Source organism: Giraffa tippelskirchi, chromosome 9 (assembly GCF_054371585.1).
Source record: "Giraffa tippelskirchi isolate mGirTip1 chromosome 9, T2T-mGirTip1v1.2.pri, whole genome shotgun sequence".
Taxonomy (NCBI): domain Eukaryota; kingdom Metazoa; phylum Chordata; class Mammalia; order Artiodactyla; family Giraffidae; genus Giraffa; species Giraffa tippelskirchi.
Window position 1 is genome coordinate 12,628,674 of NC_137283.1, and position 23,925 is coordinate 12,652,598.

General features: G+C 44.7%; 2 protein-coding genes across 5 annotated transcripts in view; one reads left to right on the forward strand and one right to left on the reverse strand.

Annotated features, from left to right (window-relative positions):
- Positions 1-23,925, forward strand: part of MYRIP (myosin VIIA and Rab interacting protein) — a 227,693-nt gene that overhangs the window by 188,459 nt on the left and 15,309 nt on the right. For both annotated transcript variants that reach the window (XM_081527574.1, XM_081527576.1), the window contains one exon: positions 14,230-14,424. In XM_081527574.1, the coding sequence (XP_081383700.1) occupies positions 14,230-14,424 (195 nt within the window). The remainder of the gene's footprint in view (positions 1-14,229; positions 14,425-23,925) is intronic.
- Positions 1-23,925, reverse strand: part of LOC145520641 (uncharacterized) — a 279,274-nt gene that overhangs the window by 75,161 nt on the left and 180,188 nt on the right. The window contains exons 6-7 of one of the 3 annotated variants that reach the window (XM_081527640.1): positions 3,829-3,929; positions 2,537-2,700 (exon numbers count right to left, since the gene is read on the reverse strand). The exons of 1 other annotated variant lie outside the window; for it this stretch is intronic. In XM_081527640.1, coding sequence (XP_081383766.1) covers positions 2,537-2,700; positions 3,829-3,929 — 265 coding nt within the window. Of the gene's footprint in view, positions 1-2,536; positions 2,701-3,567; positions 3,682-3,828; positions 3,930-23,925 lie in introns of those variants that run through there. One more of the 3 variants, XM_081527641.1, reaches the window with a different exon arrangement.

The following is a 23,925-nucleotide window of genomic DNA, read 5'->3' on the forward strand; positions in this document are numbered from 1 at the left end:
GACTTGGTAACTCAAAGCAGTCAAAGTGTGCATACCCTTTGATCCAGCAAGTATACTTTCAATCATTTACCCTAAGGAATAACTAGACAAGCAACCAAGGGTATATCACAATGCAGTTCATTAAGTGTTATACTTTTATGTTAGGAAAACTTTGAAACAACCTAAGTGTCCAACAATAAGGGAGTTTTGGGGAAATGGAGGGGATGAGGTCCAGAAAACAGGTGGGGTATCAACATTGGGACAGCAAAGACAGAATGGTCCAGATACAAGTAAGTGGGTAAATTTGATGTTTAGGAAGATGAACAAAATTTGTTTTATGTTCTAAGCCTCCCTGAACCCCTTGCCCCAGTTACTGAAGCAAACTTGACTGTGCACAGTAAAGCCAACCTACTGACACTGGGTTGTGAAGGAAAGTTAACATTTATTGCAGGGTGCTAAGCAAGAGTGGGGATGGCTAGTGCTCAAAAGGCGGGAACTCCCCGATGGCTTTCAGGGAAAGGTTTTTAAAGACAGGGTGAGGGAGAGGGTTGCAGGGTGCATGATTGGCTTGTGTACATTCTTCTGATTGGTTGGTGGTGAGGTAATTGGGAATCAACATCATTGACCCTCTGATTCCATCCTGTCTGGGGCCTTCATGATGGTGGTCAGCATGCAATAAACATGGTCCACCTGATAGGGGTTTCAGTATCTGCAAAACAGCTCAAAGGACATGGCTCAGAATATTATCTATAGCCCTTGAGAGGAACTAAAGGTCTTTGATTTTGTTTAATGGCTAAATTATTATTTTGTCTTACTTGACTGTTTTCCTTTGTTTCTTCATTTTCTCACTTCTAAATGTATTAAATTTACTCTTTGGAACTCAGGTTTGGCTTAGGAAGGTAAAGTCTTTCTATAAACAAGAGGCAGGCAGAGAACATGGGAGAGTCTGTCCTGGGAATTCCCCGTAGGGTCCTGCTTGGTTACATCTCTAGCCCCCTGAACTAGAAGGCACTTTTGCCTTCTGAAAGTGAGGGGATGGTGAAATTGGATTGTCAGGATTGTAGAGAGGGTTTGAAATAGCTGTTGCATAGAATGGGAGAAAAATGTGTGGAGAAATATAAAGGATCCCCAGGGTAAAATCAGAGATCACAAACATTTACCTGAGTTACAAAGAACCTGTAAAAGAAGACAGCAACTCTGTACTCTAAATAGAAAATAGATAAACAATTCAGACCTACAGAATAGCACAAGGAACTATATTCAATATTTTGTAATAACCTATAATGAAAAAGAACCTGAGAAAGGATAGACAGATATGTTTAACTGAAGTACTGTACTGTATACCTGAAACTAACATAACATTGTAAATCAACTTCAATTTTAAAAAATAGAATATAGTAAATTTGATGCAAATGAATGCAAAATAAAAATTCATCCTATTCAAAGAAAAGGTCTAGTAGGAACAGGTCTATTCACGAATCCAGATCATTCAGCACAATACACAGTACAGCTCAAGGGGTTCTGGGGTTTACATGAGAACTCCCCATTTCATAACTAAGATTTACAGATATGAATCTCAAACCAGATTGGAGGGGTGGGGAGATAAAACAGAAATTCCCTGGTGCTCAGTGGTAAAGAATCCGCCTGCCAATGCAGGAGACATGGGTTTGATCCCTGGGTCGGGAAGATCCCCTGAAGAAGGGAATGGCAACCCACTCTAGTATTCTTGCTTGGAAATTCTCCTGGACAGAGGAGCCTGGGGGGCTACAGTCTATGGGGTCGCAAAAGAGTTGGACACAACTTAGCAACTAAACAACAATCCATCCATAATAGCAAAAAAAAATGTGAAGTTAAAACTTAACAAGAAAATTGCAACTCTCTAAGAAACCTATCAGTTTGCTGGTAGGAAAGACCATGCAAAGAAGAATTCTTCCAAAATGAGGATAGACATTTAGTGTAATTCAAATAAAAATCTGAACCAGAAGTTTTTTAACTTTTCAAAAGGATTCAAAAAATCATCTGCTAAAATAAAGAATAATTTAGAAATTTTTAGAAAAATAAAAGAAATAAAGAGGAACTATTAAGATAGTACATTTTGTTTTAAAGGCAGAGTAATTAAACTTATGAGATATTAGTAAAGGATGCAATGAAATAGTCCAGAAGTATGGTCTAGAATATTCTTAATTTAACTCATGATTTATCTCATACTTACCACCCACCCACCTCTTATCCCTGGTCAGGCAGAGATCAACTTTTAATAAATGTGTTAAGACATATGTGTACTTGTTCTTTGGGAGGTAATGATGTGGCAGGAGAGGAAGGTCCTTAGTGTTCACCCAAACAAAGGAATGGATGGCCATCCCTGGTTGGCAGGCCCAGCATTATGTACAGGAGACACTAACGGAAAAGGTGCCAACTTCCCGTGAGAAGTACAAGTTCTAGAGTTTGAATCCCTATTCATTTACCATTTGTTCAACAAATAATTGTTGAACTATTCTAAGAGCTATAATACAGTAGGGACTGGAGAGGAAAGGTCCCTGGCTCTGGTGGAATTTACCTGCTGTTGAGCGGTGACAGCTAATAAGTATGTAAACACACACAGTGGAAGATGTACACAGTGACCAGTGCCCAAGAGAAGATTCAGCAGGACAGTCATGGATGGAGCTGGGAGGAGGATGTGTCCTGGATGGTCCTGACTTTTCTGACTGACTGTGCTTTCCACTGAAACCCAAAGGACAAGAAGAAAAACGTCAGGCAAAGATCTAAACGAAGGGCTTTCCAGGCAAATACATGCAAGGCCTTAAGGTGGAAATGACCTTGACAAGTTCAAGGAACCGCCTAAAGATGTAGAGTAGCTGGGGCAACATAGCCAAGGAGAGAGATGAGGAGAAGGTAGGGGCCAGAGCAACCCAGCCATGTGGGCTGTGCAGAGAATATCGGCTTCTGTTCTGTGTGAGACAGGAAGAACCTGGAAAGATTTCAGCAGGAGGATCCTATATTTATGAAGATCGCCCTGGTTGCCAGGTGCTACCTCCTTTCCAAGTGAACGTGGAAGGCGGTTTCCTGGGTCACTGGGCTACTTCAGAGCCAAGCACGTGCCCTGGCAGAACCCTGTTTCCGACAGCCATGGGGAAGTGTTTCCAGTGAGTATCAGGAACACATTTTCTGAAGAACAGCCAGTGTGCAAAAAAGCGAAAGAGATCGACGACCATGAGTACCTCCTCTGCCAGGACAGGGAGTCCTGCCTGCCAAAGACTTGCCTGGGTGGGTTTGGTCAAAGGCAGTGGCCCCAGCATTCGCTTCTTCTCTCATTGTCACCAGGTCCTGGAGCAGCCATGCTCAGGGGCCTACATCAGCCTACGGGGACTCCACCCAGGAAGGGAGAGAAAATGACCTCCGAGAGACATACAGACCAGTGGGTTTAACTCCGTAACTAAACTAAAAGTGCAAATAGCAGACTTCTAAAAATTCATTTCAATCATCACTATCAAAAATAATCTTATTTTTTTCACATATAACTTTGACCATCAAAATCTAGATGATTTCAGAACCCAAACATTCCCCAGAGGTCCATTCTCTAATCTCTGTTACATTTCATGTCTCAGTTTATTACACATGCTAATTTATTAGGTCCGTGCTCCAATTTCTTTCCACAATTCTGTGCCACCTTCTTTCATCAAGTCACTCTCTGGGGACGTGAGTCTGTTCATGGAGAATGTATTTTGACGGGTGTTAGAGACATTGCCGGAGTGCCTTATGTTTCATGAGAACTGAAACATATTTGCACTGAATTTTTCTAACAGATTTCTGTCATCTATTTAGGATGACATATGGAGTTTCTTTTCTTACCTTTGAGGAAGAAAAAAATACATGAAGTCAGGGCATTTGGACAAATTTCCTTGCTCGCTCTGGTGGTTTGATAGAAGCATTTCATAGAGCCAAGGCGGCACCTGTGACATGGGACAGAAAAGTCATAAGCAGGCTGGGAAGTCTGGATCATATTTGGAGAAGATTTCCTCAGAGACCACATTCTTGCTCACTCTGGTTGCCCTGGTGGCTCCACCTCAGGTAGGCTCAGTAAGGCTCAGAAGAGGAGCTGGTCCCTCAGGAGAGCTCAGGTTTTGTTGTGTGGCTTGCTTATTGGTGTACAAATCAACATAGACTTCCCTGGTGGCTCAGCTGATAAAGAATCCACCTGCAATGCGGGAGACCTGGGTTTGATCCCTGGGTTGGGAAGATCCCCTGGAGAAGGGAAAGGCTACCCACTCCAGTATTCTGGACTGGAGAATTCCATGGACTGTATAGTCCCATGGGGTCGCAAAAACTCAGACACCACTGAGCAACTTTCACTTTCACTTTTTTCCTGATGGTGCTAGTGGTAAACAACCTGTCTGCCAATGCAGGAGACGTAAGAGACTCAGGTTCGATCCCTGGAGGAGGGCATGACAACCCACTCCAGTATTCTTTCCTGGAGAATCCCATGGACAGAGGAGCCTGGTGGGCTATAATAGGGTCGCAGAGAGTCGGACACGATGGAAGCAACTTAGCACACAGCACATACAAATTGACAAGCTCATTCTGAGTGGTGTCACTTGGTGGAGGCTGCAGGCACTTCTCTCTGTTGTTCATGGATTTGATTATTCAGTTAGATTCTGTTCTTCCGTCACTTTCTGCAGTCTGTTACTGCAGGGAATTATGCTGGTGGAGGAGGTGGTGTGGCTGGTGGGAAGGAGCGTGGGCTTCAGAGACCAGAGTCTCTGGGCTCCAGTCCCAGTTGTGCGTCTTCTTCCCTGAGCCATGGTTTCTTCGTCTCTCGAGATGGGGTGGAAACAGCCTCTACGTCAGGTTGTTGTGAGGGTTACGTGAAACCTTGAGCAATCTGGGGTCAGACCCTGCACAGGGGGGACGTACATGACCGCTGAGCTGGCATCCTTCCTTCCTTCTCGCTTCCCCTCAAAGGGCTTTCTCAGGAGCAAGATATCCCAGGAGAGAAGGTGAGGTCCTGTATGCATTTTACGCAACTTGAATACCGAAGGCTTTTCTCCTCTGCCTGTAATTCCTTCATGGGAGCCAACCTGTCTTTAGAAGGTTCTGTTAAAGTTTTCTCTGTTACTTGGGATGTCCGCAGTGCCCTGCTTGCCCCTTAAAGAACATTCACTTGTCACAGGGCTGAAAGGAAAACTGAAGAGCCCCGCATGTGTACCATGTTCTCGTTTTTACTAAAGCCAACTACGAAGATTGTTCCCCTACCCCCAAAACCTGCACAGAAAATTGACATCAGAATTATTGGATTCAGGGACTTCCCTGGTGGTCCAGTGGTTAAGACTCTACACTTCCAGTGTAGGGGCTGCGGGTTTGATCCCTGGCCAGGGAACTAGGATCCCACATACCCTGCAGGCAGAGAGAAAAATAGCTAGCTTCAAAATACAGACTGAATCAGTGATTTGGGGGTTATTCCAGTTTGACATTTGGTAATCACTCTGTCTCCTGGGCTGTAGAAAGGAGCTTTGAAATCTTATGTTTTTTCCTTATTTCAAAAATCTAATGAGATTTTCTCTCTCTCGATGTTTAAATCTCCTTGAATGGCATGAGTTTCTTCCAGATCCCTCAGCTGGAAAGCACAGCAGCATCTTGCCCTCTCCCTGTTCACTCCACGGCCACAGCATTCGTCCCGTTCTCCTGCCAGAACAGTGTACCTTTCATCCATTTGTTCCCACTGCAGCTTCCCCACCTCAGCCCTTGCGACCTGGGAGTCAAGCTGCAGCAATCGTGTCCTACACTCATCTCTGCCTCTGATTCTCCCAGGCTCTAAATCTGTCCTTCCTTTAGCAGTCAGAATTACCTTCCTAAAGCCTCAGCCTCTCAAGCTGGCATGTTAAGAACCTAGGCTTTGAAATGGGGCAAACCTGGGTGCGGATCTTGGCTCCTTCAGGGCAAACCATGTCACCTCTCTAAGGTCAGTTCCTCATCTATAAGATAGAGTAGTAGACCCTCCCTTCCTACATCATAGGGAGGTTCTGAGATTAAATGAAGCCCTCACCTGGTACACAGTAAGCACTCAGTAAATGACAGCTTTTCGTTCCTCAGTTCTGATGCGAAGAGCTGACTCTTTGGAAAAGGCCCTGATGCTGGGAAACATAGAAGGCAGGAGGAGAGGGAGATAACAGAGGACAAGATGGTAGGATGGCATCACCAACTCAATGGATGAGTTTGAGTGAACTCCAGGAGATGGTGCAAGACAGGGAAGCCTGGCATGCTGCAGTCCATGGGGTCACAAAGAGTCAGACACGACTGAGCGGCTGAACAACAAAAAATGACAGCTCTGGATAACAGCAGTGAAAACCTGCAGTGGCGCCAGATCACCAGCTGTTCAAGATGCAAACCCCTGAGCTTGGCCTTCAGGGCACTGTAGGACCCAGGCCTCCCTCTTTTTTTGCATCTGTCATCCTCTGCACACCCTGGACCGCGGTGCCATTCCCTGGGCTCGTCATGCCGTCTCATCTCCAAGGCCTAGGTCTTTACTCCCTTCAGCCGAAGTATCCTTCTCATCTTTCTTGTGCTTCTAGACGGACTCCAAAGTCACATGTTAACAGAACCTGTTTGTCCCTCTACAGCTCTCAGCCTGTGGCTCCCAGGGTAGAGTAGGACTTGTCTCCTGCTATCTGGTGGGGGTCTTCCTACCCTTCTTCTGTCTCTGCCCTCTAAGGACAGGGGCCGTGCTTACTCACTCTGCATCTCCTGCAGGGCCCAGGGCAGTGCCTGGCAGAGAGCAGATGCTTCCTGAAGGCCTGAATTAAATTAGTGATGATAGGAAGCAGCAGATGATGTCTGAGTGCCTGGCTTGTTCAGTTGCCCAGCTTGGCAGTGACATACCTGGTTTTTCTTGCCTGTCAGCACATATGTTTCAGTGTTTTCACTACCGGAAACAGAGGGTCCTGTGCATGTGTGTGTGTCAGTATCAGGTTGCCCACTGTTGCTTCTTAGGACAGACTGTTCTGTATTCTGATATTATGTCTTCCACTTTCGGTGTTAAAGTATCTCTTCTTTATGAAATTATGGTGAGGGCAGACAATAGTAGACCATGGCAGCTTTTTAAAGAAATATTCTTACTTAGCGAGAGAAAAAAATTGGGAAACAGCAGCAAAGTGTAACTTTGTTTTTTTGGTTAAAAAACAGTAAAAAAGCATTTTTTGGAAACACCAAGTAAAGGTTTCCGTGGTGGTCCAGTAGTTAAGAATCTGCATGCTAATGAGGGAGGCACCAGTTTGATGCCTGGTTGGGAAGATCCCACATGCCGCAGGGCAACTAAGCCCATGTGCTGCCACTACTGAGCCTGTGCTCTACAGCCTGTGAGCCACGACAAGAGAAGCCACCACGATGGGAAGCCAACACACCACAACTAGAGAGTAGCCCCTACTCGCTGCAACTAGAGAAAGCCGCGCATCAACGAAGACCCAGCACAGCTAAAAATAAATAAATAAATAAATAATTTTTAAAAGTATTGAAATAAAAGAAAACAAGTAATCAAGCAAAGTTGTTTCAAGAATACAGTACATAATAAAAGGTGTCTAAGCCACCAGCCTTCACCAGTAATGTGCCCACCTTGAGCCATCAGGGCAGGTGGGAGAGGTTTGAGTAGACGTGGACAGCTCTGTGTTCTGACCAATTCCATCTTCTCGAAAACCCCTTGAGCTGGATGGTATTATCTCCATTTCACAGCTGAGGCTCAGAGAGATTATATCCCCGAAGTCATACAGTGTAACCTGAATTTCCTAAGCCTCACGGCCTGGTGTGTACACAGTGAGGAGGTCACCTTAGGATGCATCTCCACTAGGAAACCACAAGACCAGCGCACCCACCCACTCCCACTGTCTCCCTCCATTATGTGGGGGGATCTAGGGCGAGGGTCTCCCACGTGTTCATGATCCTCTGCTAGGGGCCCACCTGCTCAAGGCCTTCACTAGGCTGTTGCTGCTCATATCCACCCCAGGAACCGGCCCAGACTAGATACCTCCACAGAGGCTCCAGATCAGCAGGACCAGGGCCAGCTAATGACTTCTGTGGGTGTGAGCACTTCTGCCTTTGTGAACCCTTTCCTCCACAAAAAACATTGAAAACCATATTTTACAACTATGTTGGTATAAAGATTAATACTATGTATTATGTATGCTGGACTGGATGAATCACAAGCTGGAATCAATATTGCCAGGAGAAATATCAATGACCTCAGATATGCAGATGACACCACCATTATGGCAGAAAGCTAAGAGGAATTAAAGAGCCTCTTGATGAAGGTGAAAGAAGAGAGTAAAAAAGCTGACTTAAAACTCAACATTCAAAAAACGAAGATCACGGCATCCAGTCCCATTACTTCATGGCAAATAGATGGGGAAACAATGAAAACAGTGACAGACTTTATTTTCTTGGTCTCCAAAATCACTGCAGATGGTGATTGCAGCCATGAAATTAAAAGACACTTGCTCCTTGGAAAAAAGCTATGACCAACCTAGATAGCATATTAAAAAGCAGAGGCATTGCTTTGCCGACAAAGGTCCATCTAGTCAAAGCTATGGTTTTTCCAGTAGTCATGTACACATGTGAGAGCTGGACAATAAAAAAGACTGAGGACTAAAGAGTTGATGCCTTTGAACTGTGGTGTTGGAGAAGACTCTTGAGAGTCCCTTGGACACCAAGGAGATCAAGCCAGTCAATCCTAAAGGAAATCAACCCTGAATATTCACTGGAAGGACTGATGCTGAAGCTGAAGCTTCAATATTTTGGCCACCTGATGCAAAGAACTGACTTCACTGGAAAAAACCCTGATGCTGGGCAAGATTGAAGGCAGGAAGAGAAGGGGACCACAGAGGATGAGATGGTTGGATGGCATCACCAACTCAATGGATATGAGTTTGAGCAAAGTCCGGGAAATGTGAAGGACAGGGAAGCCTGGTGTGCTGTAGTCACCATGGGGTCGCAAAGAATTAGACATGACTGAGCAACTGAACAACAACAAAATGTATTTTAGACATGTGCCTAGACCTAACAATTTATTTTTCCTTCCAATTTTCAAAGAAGTTAAGACATTTTCATGGGCCCCCTAAAAGAATGGTGTGCCCTAGGTGCCATACCTGCTGAGCCCGATAGGCAAAGGAGGCCCGTTGCAAGACCCTGCCGACGTGTCATGGACCCATGGACCTCAGAGCATACTGCCCACTTCTAAATCTCACAAAAACCCTAATATCAATGCCCCTTCATCTTCTACGTGTTTAGGGCTTGTTATAGGTGTCAGAACCATCCCCGAAGTTCCCTCTTCTGCCCCAGAAATCTGAACATATCATTTAATCCTCAAAGCTTTTTCCCCCACATTGTATTAGGCTCTGTCATATCAAGGCTTACATCAGGTCACATGAATACATGCCCCAGGCCTTTGTCACAATCCCAGTTCACCACACAGCCAGACACTGGATCTGATTTGGCGCAGCTGAGACTGGCAGACACACATGCACGCACACACCCAAGGGTGGAGCCGGACCTGGGATCGGCCCTCCAACATTCCACCCTGTTCTCTTCCTATTAAGCCAGGCACCTAAGGAGCCCCTCTGCCCACATGTTCACAAGCTTGAGCCACTCTGGCAAGGAGCATGCATGCTTATTCCGGCTTGGAATGAGTTTGTAGTTCTTTGTCCAACACAAAGCTTTGTAATGAATGATGACACTGGAACATTCTTAGGAGAATTTGCAAGGGTTGTAAATAAGCAGGGATATCTAGTGTTTAGGATGGAGATATTTTCTACTTTTGAATTCTAAAGACTCAGAATCTCCGCCTGGTGACACTTTACGTGCTGCGAGTCTTTGGAAAACGGTTTATAAGGAAGAGTAAAAGAAGGGAGAATTTGTTCCTAGAAACATGTTTTTATAGAAAGAAAAAGGGCATGAGCTTCAGCATCAGTCCTTCCAGTGAATATTCAGGGTTGATTTCCTTTAGGATTGACTGGTTTGCTCTCCTCGCGTTCCAAGAGTCTTCTCTGACAAAACGTAGTCCACTGGAGAAGTGGAGTGGCAAACTACTTCAGTATTCTTTCCTTGAGAACCCCATGAACAGTATGAAAAGGCAAAAATAAGTTTGTGAGTAGTGAGATATAAAGTAAAGGCAGAGTCTGCTCTGCCCCACGGTCCTCAGAGGGAAGAGAAAAGATCCAGGTGGGATTTATGACTTGGGTCCTGACATGGTCTTCTTCCTCCAGTCCATTAACATGGCCATTGGGGCAGGCTCCAGCCTCAGAGTGGTACATCGCCTCCTTAAAGGTTTGAACTGGTCCTGTTGTTGGTTACGGTCAAGCAGGAAGCTGAGTCTTTGTTGAGATGGACACTGGTTTCATTGCCTCACTGGTGAGTGATGGAGGAAAACACGGGAGGTTTCTCATCACCTTCGGAACCCCAAGCATGGACTGTTGGTTATAGTCTGGTGATTGTGAAGTTGATATTATGGATTCGGTGTTCCACAAATGGCTGTGACACAGACCAGACCCTAGAGGTGGACACCCAGGCTCTCAGTGGTGACCACATGTGGTCAAGGGACCAGGGAGTGTTGGTGCATCACAAGAAATACATCCCTGCCAGGGCAACACCTGAAAGCCCCTGTTCCACCCTGGAAAAGCAGTATTGGCTATCCTGAGCATTTTGAAAAGGAGTCGTGCATCTACCTGGCGCTTAGTAAGTTTGTTGTTTGTGTTTATTTGATCGCTAGAAGGATGAATTTGGTTACTACTTAGGCACACTGGCCATTTCATTCTGTCATCTGTGGGGCCCTTGGCCTTGAGTGTCTTTGAGTCCAGCCTTCCTGTTCTGCAGTGGCCCCTAATCTGTCAGCTGGTTTTCTCCACACTTTCACCTCTCCCTTATCTGATACCATGGACTTGTCACATTTGATCCATCCTACAATGAAAGTGCAGAGTAATGTCAGCTGCCATCGTAGAAAGCCCTCTCTGGCTCCGAGATCATGCTTTGTGTCATTCAGCTCGTGTCTCTGGGGCTGTAAGCAATAAAGCAGGAAGGCTGCTTTAGATTTTTGTTTCTCCCCCATACAGGGCTCCCTGCCAGCACCTCTGAATCCTCACCAGCTTTTTCATCTGAACAAAACCCTGTCCGGCGCTAAATATAGCTTTATTTCACACAATTGTAGACGGTGCTTTCGACTTTTAAATCTAGACTGGGCAGGGAACAGGACATTTACATAACAAGACAGTGTGAGCCTTGTGACAAATCTAATCTCTTCTTGGGCTAGTGAGTTAACTAAGGAATGAGGAGGTTGGGTGCCCTGCTCCTATCACAGAGCTAATTAAATCCCACTTATCTTCACTCCCAGTAGGTGCCCTGTCCACTCCTGTGCTCACATCCAAGCAAGTCAGCAACACTCCTGTAGGACAGGCAAGAAACATCCGATTTCCTAGAGATGGGATAAATTCCCTCCGAGTGCTCATGGGTTCCAGTTTGTTTCCCAGTAGAGAGCTGAACTGGGACACCAACCAACCAGAGTCATCTTGTCCAGTTTCCATGTAATTTTTTTTTTCAGTCCCTTCCCCAGCTGGAGGCTGGTTGCCTTCTGAATGGGACCACGGACCTTGTGAGCGAAACTCTGGTGCGTGACCGCTCACTCTCAATTAATGACAAACGCAAATATTTTCAGGGGGTCAGGAAAGTATGTCGCCGTGTCAGGTCACTGGGGTAGAGCTGAAGGCATGCCGTGGGGGCAGGGATTTCACTCACTGCTCACTGCTTCTTCCCAGCACCTGGGGTAGAGTCAGCACATCACCAACCCCCAATAAGAGATGTAGACAAATTAGTGGTGGGGACTGCAGAGAACTGGGAGGTGCTTATCTCACAGAAGGCATTCTTGTCAGGAAAAAAAAAAAACCCACATGCCTCTAGGCACTATTTGGCTTCCAGCTGGCAACTCCTATGATTGAATAAACAAGGCTATTTATGGCTGGAAAGGAAAAATGAATACCAAGCAACACTGATGTCCAGCTCATCACTTTGATATTGTATGTTCTGTGGGCATCAAGATGCAGATAACTCTTTCTGTTTAAGCACCTCTTATGTCCTTCCCATTTAGGTCCTTGGCTCTTTAATGACCCTGGACCAATGGGAGGTGTGTGTTAATGTTCATACTTGCCCTTCCATCATGCTGCCATCTAACCTTTTTTTCTGAATCCCTTAGTTACATGTCTTTCTTCTCAAAAGATGTACAGAGGCACCTCTTCTACCAAATTAAGGGCAAACTTTCTAAATACAAGCTTTATCTACTAAGAGAAGGGTAACAAGTCTGTTTTTATATGTACAGTGTTGCCTTTTCTACAATGGACTTCAGCAAACAATGGTGGTTACTTCATGCCAAAACATTTTGAGTCCAGGTCATCTCTAAAACACTGAGTTACAGGATTCTGGATAATGAAAAATAGCCTCTGCAAGTTTTTCCTAAGGTGAAAGGTTGACTTGGTTCTCCCTCCGACACTACCCTTTGTCTGGCGGATCTGCATTGCCTTCCCTCCCTCTCATTTTCCTGATAACTCAGACCGATTTTTTGGTATGTAGTGAAGTCCCTTGAACCAAAAGAAGCATAACTCTTGGATGAGTCAAGCAGCTATTATAGAACAGACTGACTGGAGAGCTGCCCCCTGAGCACATGTGGCCTAACCCTAGGATGACTGATAGATGCCAGGGTAAGACTCTAGTATGAGACCATGTGCCAGAGCCCAGAGCCAGCTTCTAGACTGTGAACTCAGCCACAGACTTGTCACTTAGACACTTTGATTTCCTAGTGAAGTTGCAGGGCCACTGAAAACTTCCTCTAGTAAGATAAAAACCTGTAGTAGAATTTACTTGGAGAAACAAACTCTGCAAGATCAAGCCAGAGCTATCATTAATATTTGGTCCAGATTATGTGAATCAGAAAGATACCTTGGGAGGTACCAAAGGCATTAAAATTCCAGGCTTTCCTGGAAATGGGCAATATTTGAATTTCCAGTTTGCAAACCCTGTGATGGGCTAAGTAAAATTGATTATAGATGGACACCATTACTGCCAAGCAACATTGATCTCCTCCTTATTTCTTGGTGCTGTATGTTCAGATGAACTCAAAGATGCAGATGATTCTTTGTGGCTGAAGTACCTCCACTCCATCAAAGACCTTGGCCCAGATCTGGACTGATCATAACTTTGAGTCGCGAATACAAAAACTAGAAGTGACTTGTGTCAGTCAGAAATGTGTTCAACCATAAATAATAGCTCCAACAGGCAGGGAATTATTTTTCTCCTGCATTTTCAGAGGCAGGGAATGAGTTGCAGCAGTACAGCTGATCCAGGGTCTGTGTGGGTCAGGTTCTTTCACCTTTCTGATCCACCTGACTCAGCATTTTGATATCATCCTCGCTCATGTTGATTTCCTAACTGCACACCTATGATCAAGGCAGGGGCAGGAGAGCATCTGTATCTATTCACCTGATTAGGAAAACAAAAGCTTTGCTAGAAACCCCAGCGGGCTTTCCCTGCAGGCTCACTGGGCAGAACCACATCACATGACTGCCCCTGGCTGCAGGGGAGGCTGAGAAATGGGGTGTATTTCCTGTTCAGCCTCAGTGGTGAAGGCAGGCAAGGAAGAATGGGCTTGAGAAGAGATGTGAGTGAGCTAACAACACAGTGGCTACCAAGCAGCTGCAGAGAAACTCTTTCCAATCCTCTCAATGTACAGATGACAGAACTGAGTTCCAGAAATGGAAAGTAGCCTGACCAAGGCCCCACGTCTCAGCTAGATCTAGAGCCCAGGCCTCCTCACTCCCCGTCCAGAAAGCGACCCACTGAACTACATCATGAATGCAGTTTGACAGAGTCTGTGACTGAGGTCTGCTGAGGAACGAAAATATTATCCAAAAAACGAGGTGATAAATATGAAACTATCAGAAGTGGGCAAAGGACCTAGTAACTTCCACTTGAGCTCCCCTTCCTCTCTCCCTAAGAATCTGAAATAATTCACTGTGAGCTACAGAAGCTCAGCCAAGTGACATCAGGCCTCCTCTCAGTCCCCTCAGACTGGACAGATATTTTAGAGATTCTCATTCCTTCAGCACATTGATGTTTGTGTGTGTTATGACAGAATCAATCTCATGATGAGCACCATGATGATGTAGAATTTCCATGTCATTGTTAATGTTGTTCTTGTCTTCTGTCCCCTTCTGTTATTGGACCAAACAGAAGTATTCTGCTGTTTCTCTCTGCAACATCTCCACAGAAGTCCTGAAAGTCATCAACGCCACGGAGGAGTTGATCGCTGAGTCTGCAGGGCCCCGGGAGTTCCCACCTGTCCCTCCTGACAGAGAGAAGGGGACATTTCCTCTTGGGACAGACCAAGTGAGACTGGATGAGCAGCTGACTTCCCTGGAGGAAAATGTAAGACAATGTGGATGTGCTCTGTTTAGGGCACACATGTGGGAAGGAGAAGCTGATGATGTAACTCATCGCAGAGGGCGAGGACACAAACACACCACTGCTGTAGCATATATATTCTCAGAAGGGTCTTAGACTCAGTTCCCCAGAAGCAGACCCCAAGATGAGGATTTCTATGCAACTGATTTATTAGGGAAGTGCTCCCAGGGGAGACTTATAAGGGAGTAGGGAGAGGGAAGAAGTCAAGCAAAGCTATGCCCTTAGAGAGTAGGCCCAAACCTGCAGACAACTCCCGGGGTGTGAGTTGCATCTCAGAGTTGTCCTGACCTAAGGCAAAGGAACCGCCCTTCCTACAGCCAGCAGGCACCTCAGTCTCTCTGCATGCAGGTAAAGTGTCTGCTTCCCTGGTGACTCAGACAGTAAAGAATCTGCCTGCAATGCGGGAGACCCAGGTTCAATCCCTGGGTCAGGAAGATCCCCTGGAGAAGGGAATGGCAACCCACCCCAGTATTCTTGCCTGGAGAATCCCACGGACAGAGGAACCTGGCGGGCTACCATAGACAGGGTCCCAAAGAGTAGGACACGACTGAGTGACTAACTCTTTCACTTTCAAAGTGTCTACAGTAGCTCAAAGGTAGTCTTCTGCAGAGGTTTGAGCTATTAGAACCAAAAGCACACCCCAGTGTGGGAGTGGGGAGGGCAGTGAGCAGAAATTATATAAGGGATCCGTGGGGATCCATGTGGAATGTTGCCAGTGCCACTACAGAGAGTAAGAGTGGTTGCTAACAGAGCTTAGGTTATTGCAACTCGTCTGCTGTGCTTCACAGATAGGTCTGCTTGTAATGGATTTTTCTGTCCTTCCAACTAGTGAGGAAAGAAAGAAATAGATTCTTACATACAGATATCTACAGTCATTTTTAAGACCTCACTGAAGGTTCAATGAGAATTTTCCAACAACGCATTGCAACCAGGGGTGACACAAAGAAATCTGGACATGACCACTCAGGCCATCATTACCATCACAATTGGCATAGTCCCAATATCAAAGCCAGTCAGGTGATTCTATCTTTCCAGACCCAGCAGAATCAACCTAATTTGGAGACGCTCTAATGAATAGCGTTCTCAGAAACCGGGAAATGTTATTAGAAAGATTTTTTTTTTTTTGCCAGAAGTTGAAACAACAAATCTAAATGACTCAAAGTTAAACAAACAAACAAAAAAACAGATTAGTTTTACTTGAAAAGTGGAAGACTCTCTCCCTTTGGATTCCCATAAAACCCATGCATGTGTCTGCCTCACTTCATGGCCCTTTCTGTTCACTCACATATCTCCCATTAGATCAGCACCAATGAGATTCTGGGTTAGATAATTCTTTGTTGTGGGGGCTGTCCTGTACACTGTAGGACTGGATGTTTGGCAGCACCCCTGGTCTCTGCCCATTCAATGCTGGAAGCTGCACCCTCCCAGATTTGACAGTCGAACGTGTCTCCAGACATTGTCAAATCTTAGCAGGGGCATGAGAGAAGACTATAGCACGGTCATGCCCAAGTTGGAAACCAGATGTATAAATTCCTACAGAACTGGACCTGCTGCCTTTCCTATTGATAGCCCTCACCCTTGGTCCTGAGCCTGACACAGAGGAGGTGCCCAAGAAATGTTTATCTGATGCGTGATTGCATGTGTGTGTGTGTGCTCAGTCGCTTCAGTCTTTCAACTCTTGGCAGCCCTACAGACTGTAGCCCACAAGGCTCCTCTATCCATGGGATTCTCCAGGCAAGAATACTGGAGTGGGTTGCCAAACCCTCCTCTGGGGAATCTTCCCAATCCAGGGATCAAACCTGAGGCTCTTATGTTTCCTTTATTGGCCTCTCTCATGGTCTCTTTACCACCAGCGCCACCTGGGAAGCCCAATACATGATTACATCAGATGAATACAGTACATTTTTAAAAGCACTGTTTTACTTCTAATGTGCAGGTCTATGGTTCTTTAAATTTGCCTGTAACAATGCTTTCAGGTGCTGTGAGTCCTCAAGTAGCCCTAATCCTGCACACACAGAGCTGAAAAGATTAACGATGTGGTTAACCAGGAAGGGATGAATTTTCTCTTTACAAAGTATAGTATCAAAAAACTTGCAATGCATGAAATAATCTAGATTTAAATGACAACGGCCAGTCCCCATGGCACATTGAAAGCAAAGACAGCATGCCTTTTTCTTTTCCTCTAAGGAGGGTATTGAAAAATACAATGGCCTTGGCAGAGTTTTCATATTGTAAGATCCTTTTATTGTACATCATGTTTCTTTTCGTGGATGTGTTAACACTTTGAGACCGAAACTCATCCTCTTAGCCAGTGATTCAGGATGTCAGAAAGGCCAACAGTGGAAGGCTGGGGATTACAGCTCCCTGCTCCCTGTACAGACCCTCTAAGATGCCTCTCTTGTACACAAAGTGTTAACTGCCTACTTCCACCTCCTTCCCTACCCCGTCCAGCTTTTCAAATTTCACCTCTAAAGAGATTATTACATCTGTGTTCCTTTGAATTCTCTGGGTCTTTGAGTCGTGGAAGGGATGAATTTTTTCTTTATCTCCTCAGTTCCCCAGATCACAGAGCCCTGGGCAGGTCGCTTGCTCTGCTGTTTCCAGGATGGAATTCAGTTGAGCAGCAGGAGAAGGGCAGAGCTGATTCTTAAACTGGCCTCTGGGTGCAGCTGACTTAATTAAACCAGGGCTTTTGTCTGTCTGTGTTCTAAAGAGCGCTCCTGCTCCTCATTCCTCTGCTGCCTTTCTCCTTTGTGCCAAGGAGCCCAGGGACCAGCAGAAATAGAAATGGCAACACTTAGTCTGCTTTCTGAACATTGGCTTCTGCAGACCAAGACTCTGAGATGAAAGAGGAGATTTGCAAGAGAATGTCCACCTTTATGTAGACTTATGAAGATTTCAGAGCTACATAAAATGAAATATGTCACATCCACAGGTCAAATTTCCTCTTTCCATGAACTGCCTTGTTAATCCACTTACTTGGGGGGAGGAGGGCATGGGCTCATTGGAAAAGACCCTGATGCTGGGAAAGATGGAAGGCAAAAGGAGACGAGGGTGGCAAAGGATGAGATGGTTAGGTAGCATCACCAGCTCAATGAACATGAATCTGAGCAAACTCCAGGAGATAGTGAAAGACAGGGGAGCCTGGCGTGCTTCAGTCTATGAAGTTGCAAAGAGTTGGACACGACTGAACAAAAACAAATAGGGATTTTAGAATTTCCTTAGTCTCTTAACTTTGACACTTCTAACCTGCTGCCTAGTTGTAAAGTCAGCTCTGTCTCACCTAAAGGTGGGAGGAACCTCAGACCAATGCCAGCCTTCCCTACACACACAGTGGAGACTCAGTTTCTCAGATTGAATGCCTGGGGACCTCTGAAGCACAGGGTCCTACTGTACCTGTAGGGGTCTGGCTGGGAGAGGAGAGTTTCAGGAAGTGAGTATTGACTCAGGTCTGGGTAAGGTTAAGGGATGCTGCAGTGCCCAGAAAGTAGCAGTAGGAGGAAGTAGCCACCACCCCCAGGCCATTATAGCCCAGGGAGAGCTGGAGCCTAGAAGAGCATCCCCTAGTGGGAGCTGATGCCACAGAATCCAGGAAGGAAAGGGGATGGGGGGAGGCTCTAACTTCTTTCTCCTCCTGCCTTTGATCTTCTCATTGGCTAAACCCATCCCTGCCAGCAAGGGATCCTTGATGGTAAAGTTTGTATAGTTCAGCCTCACTGAGAACAGAACAGAGCAGAGAAGAATGGAAAACGGATCTAGGGATCAACAGAAAATAACCAGCTTGACCATTCTCAAACCTGTGGGGTGAATGGCGGAGCCCACCAGGCCACCTTGTGGGATTATGCAGGGTTGTGAGAGGGCAGGATGAGTGGGCTCCCTCACCATTACACCCTCATCTAAAGATCTTCCTCTGACAGAGACCACCTGGGGTACCCCATAATTCCCAGTCACAGATCCAGTGGAGGAACAGTCTCAACTTCCTTTTCAGTTCAGTTCAGTCGCTCAGTCATGTTGGACTCTTTGTGACCCCATAGACTGCAGCATGCCAGGCTTCCTTGTCCAGCAGCAACTCCCGGAGTTTACCCAAACTCATGTCCATTGGGTTGGTGATGCCATCCAACCATCTCATCTTCTGTTGTCCCCTTCTCCTACTGCCTTCAATCTTTCCCAGAATCAGGGTCTTTTCCAATGAAGTCAGTTCTTTGTATCAGATGGCCAAAGTATTGGAGCTTCAGCTTCAGCCTCAGTCCTTCCAATGACTATTCAGGGTTGATTTCCTTTAGGATTGACTGGCTTGATCTCCTGACTGTCCAAAGGACTCTCAAGAGTCTTCTCCAAAACCCCAGTTCAAAAGCATCAATTCTTCGGTGCTCAGCTTTCTTTATAGTCCAACTCTCACATCCATACATGACTACTGGAAAACCCGTGGACCTTTGTCAGCAAAGTAATGTCTCTGCTTTTTAATATGCTGTCTAGGTTGGCCATAGCTTTTCTTCCAAGGAGCAACCATCTTTTAATTTCATGGCTGCAGTCATCATCTGCAGTGATTTTGGACCCCAAGAAAATAGTCTGTCACTGTTTCCCCATCTATTTGCCATGAAGTGATGGGACTGGGTGCCATGATCTTAGTTTTTTACTTCTACCCTAAAACTTTCAGTGACACCAAATACTCTGTAGTATGCAATTAGTGGTATCAGGCACAGTGGGACAGCCATGGGGGCACCCACCTCTGCCCCACAGTCCAAGACCAGGCAGAGGAGGTTGATCTTCCTTCTCAAAGCCCTTGAACAGCCCCCATAGCAGGTGAGGTAGAACTTCTGGAAGTGATCATAGCTCTCTGCTCTCAGAGAATAAGAAAAGAAATACTGTCTGTTACTGTCTAACCTTAGTCCCCTAAAGTGTATTTCATGGAAGCCAAGTCCAACAAGATGCTCTAAGATCAAACAGGCTTGCTGCTGCTGCTAAGTCGCTTCAGTCGTGTCCGACTCTGTGCAACCCCATAGATGGCAGCCCACCAGGCTCCGCCGTCCCTGGGCTTGAGAAACCCATAAACTCTTTATAGGAAAATTGAGATACATGTTAGCACATTAAAGCCTCTGAGAAATTCTACAATAAGAAATCTGTTTAATGTTCTGTATCCTAGGGGCTTTGACCATAATGTCCTTCCTTAATGAAACACTTATTCTCATCCATTGAACAGTTTAAGAAAGGCTTGTTGAACCAGGAGCCAGTCAGTGGGGTCACAGGCATCAGTGACTAGAATTTGGAGGGGACGTAGATTACTCAGATGTGGTAACCATATTTCTTGCCAAAAGTGCACTGTAATTAAGCAAGCAATACCAAGTTAACAGTTTTCAAATGGGTTATTTTTAAGACTAGAATAACATTTTCATTATGTAGCATGTTAATTTTTGTTATTTCAGCCTGGCCACAGAGCCAGTATCATGTCCATCTGTAACCACAGTAACTCTAGTACCTTTACGCCAAAGTTTGAAATATAAATCGTCATAACATTCCAGTTGAGATTAAGTATCATGGTAATCATAGATTGGGCTTCCCCGGTGGCACAGTAGTAAAGAATCCACCCGCAGTGCAGGAGATGTGGGAAACGGGGGATCGATCCCTGGGCTGGGAAGATCCCCTAGAGGAGGAAATGGCAACCCACTCCAATATCCTTGCCTGGGAAATCACAAGGACACAGGAGCCTGGTGGGTTCCAGTCCATGGGGTCCCAAAGAGCTGGACATGACTGAGCACACCGTCATAGGGCAGGGTGGATAAAGGAATGAAATCTGGCACCAGCCCTCTGGCTCAATAAATACCTGCCATGATCATCATCATTGTCATCACCATCATCACCCTCCTCTAATCCTTTAGGCGCCATCCCCTTGCTTGTAAGTTCCTGTGGAATGGGTGTCAGTGCCAAACCTCTGAACCTCCCCACTCCACTAGTGCCAGGAAAGCAGCCTCTCAGGGAACACAGAGTAAAAGATGAACATTCTGGCCTTGCTGAGCACTTGGAGCGATTTCATACTGCTTTGTCTTGGCAGAGAAAATAAGGAATATTGGTGGATGACTATGTTGGCAAGAGAACAACAAGATGCTATTAAGTTGATACGGCCGTAGGGTATGACGACATTTAGTTTTCCATGTTTCTGGAAATATCAAGGTTATGAGATCTTATGTCAAGTCGTGTTTAACCACTGACACACTTAAATTATTCATTTTATTTAAATCATAATTACAAATGTTGATTCATTGTGCAAAGCTCTCAGTTTATGTTTTAAATGATCATATCAAAATAAATTCACCATTTTGGGTGTGGGTACCAACAATATAATATCCAAACTCAAACTGTCACGGCCATCTCTCTGATCTTTCTCCTCTCTCCCCCTCCCTCCTCCTCCTCTTCCTCTTCTCCTACTTCTTCTTCCCTCTTTCTCTGTCTTTAATCTTTCTCCCTTTCTGAAGATAATTTTTCAACCTCACAGCTTTTTCTCCCCTCAAATAGCTTTGAAATAGTCATCATTTTCTTCATCGGACAAAAATAAAGGTTTTCTTATTTTGAAGATAAAGAACATATGGCTGTATTAAACTGTGAAGATCTTTTAAAAAACAGAAGTTCTCTAATACTTGCATGTGAAAAAGAAATATAACACTAAGGGCAAACTGAAATAGGGCGATGGCCAGCAGACATTTGATGTATGACCCCTGTGTGACCGATGAATCACCCGAAGTGACGCCAGACATGGCAGTCACTGCTAGAAGCTCCCACAGCCCAGCTAGTCGTGTCTGGTGATGCACAGTCAAATTTGCTTTCATCACACCTGGACTTGCTTTTGTTCCACACTGAAAAGTTTTGTAAAATTGCCAGTTTTCACACAGATGTATGAATCATGCCAAGGAATTGACCGAGTTGGAATATCTCAGGGGTCTTTGCCCTCCTCGTCAACACTCAGCATCACTCAGTGATCTACGTGCACGGCTCTTGGATTGCCTAACTCTGTTATATTTTTACCTCAAGTTAAAAGAACTGTTGAAGAAGGGGCGGTGCCTATCATTCAGATCAACTCAAAATGGTTGTGATGACATGTTTAGAGCTTTATATACATTGATTAAACCTCATGAATCTCTCTTTAATTAATTACCTTCTCTAGATATATCTTGCTCCTGTGTTGTCCATTGTTTCATCACATTGTTAATTAGGCTGAAGGGGCATTTGTTTCATTCACCCTGTCCAGCATCCCTCAGCCTGAATTATTCCAACGATTTACTTTCTTTTTGCCCCCGTTTTTGTTTTTTGGCCTCGCCACATGGCATGCAGGATTCAGGATCTTAGATCCCTGGCCCAGAATCAATCCCGTGCCCCCCGCCCCCTGGAGCGGAAGCTTGGAGTCCTAACCACTGGACCACCAGGAATTTCCTTGTTTGCCCACTTTTATGAGAATCACATTATAAACTCATAAGCCAAAGTAATTTTTCCTTTAATTTTCCCTCAAATTACTTCTATCTTATTTTCTCTTTAATTTTCAGTGAAAGTGGAAATCACTCAGTCATGCTGGACTCTTTGTGACCCCATGGACTATACAATCCATGGAATGCTCCAGGCCAGAATACTGGAGTGGGCAGCCTTTCCCTTCTCCAGGGGATCTTCCCAACCCAGGGATCAAACCCAGGTCTCCTGCATTGCAGGCGGATTCTTTACCAGCTGTCTTACATTAAACAGATTTTACGTGCTTCTCAACATCATACTATTTTCTCAGAAATAAAGTATTACAAATTTCAGGTTCCTTTTCATTCCCTTAACCTGATTCAAGCAAGCTAATAGTACCTGTTCAGAGATAATTCACTCAAAATTTGTAATTGTTTTAAATTAATTTCACCTCTTTTGTGTTCTCTGAATTTTTCCCAATTACTAAATGCCAACCAAAATTTTTATTGGAAAAACTACATCATGAGTTTTTCTCCTTGTTTCCTCTGTCTTGATACTATGGTTGTTATAGTTGCTGGACAAATTCACCATTTATGTAGCTCATCTCATGCATTTTTATACTATTTTATCATATTTTTATTTTTTTATATAAATTTATTTATTTTAATTGGAGGCTAATTACTTTTCAATATTGTATTGGTTTTGCCATACATTCACATGAATCTGCCATGGGTGTACATGTGTTCCCCATCCAGAACCCCCCTCCCACTTCCCTCCCCATCCCATCCCTCTGGGTTATCCCGGTGCACCAGCCCCGAGCACCCTGTATCATGCATCGAACCTGGACTGGCGATTCGTTTCACATATGATAATATACATGTTTCAATGCCATTCTGCCAAATCATCCCACCCTCGCCCTCTTCCACAGAGTCCAAAAAACTGTTCTATACATCTGTGTCTCTTTTGCTGTCTCGCATACAGGGTTATCATTACCATCTTTCTAAATTCCATATATATGTGTTAGTATACTGTATTGGTGTTTTTCTTTCTGACTTACTTCACTCTGTATAATAGGCTCCAGTTTCATCCACCTCATTAGAACTGATTCAAATGTATTCTTTTTAGTGGCTGAGTAATATTCCATTGTGTATATGTACCACAGCTTCCTTATCCATTCATCTGCTGATGGGCATCTAGGCTGCTTCCATGGCCTGGCTATTGTAAACAGTGCTGCGATGAACACTGGGGTACACGTGTCTCTTTCAATTCTGGTTTCCTCGGTGTGTATGCCCAGCAGTGGGATTGCTGGGTCATATGGCGGTTCTATTTCCAGTTTTTTAAGGAATCTCCACACTGTTCTCCATAGTGGCTGTACTAGTTTGCATTCCCACCAACAGTGTAAGAGGTTCCCTTTTCTCCACACCCTCTCCAGCATTTATTGCTTGTAGACTTTTGGATAGCAGCCATTCTGACGGGCGTGAAATGGTACCTCATTGTGGTTTTGATTTACATTTCTCTGATAATGAGTGATGTTGAACATCTTTTCATGTGTTTGTTAGCCATCTGTATGTCTTCTTTGGAGAAACGTCTGTTTAGTTCTTTGGCCCACTTTTTGATTGAGTCGTTTATTTTTCTGGAATTGAGCTGCAGGAGTTGCTTGTATATTTTTGAGATTAATTCTTTGTCAGTTGCTTCATTTGCTATTATTTTCTCCCATTCTGAAGGCTGTCTTTTCACCTTGCTTATAGTTTCCTTTGTTGTGCAGAAGCTTTTAAGTTTAATTAGGTCCCATTTGTTTATTTTTGCTTTTATTTCCAATATTCTGGGAGGTTGGTCATGGAGGATCCTGCTGTGACTTATGTCAGAGAGTGTTTTGCCTATGTTTTCCTCTAGGAGTTTTATAGTTTCTGATCTTACATTTAGATCTTTAATCCATTTTGAGTTTATTCTTGTGTATGGTGTTAGAAAGTGTTCTAGTTTCATTCTTTTACAAGTGGTTGACCAGTTTTCCCAGCACCACTTGTTAAAGAGATT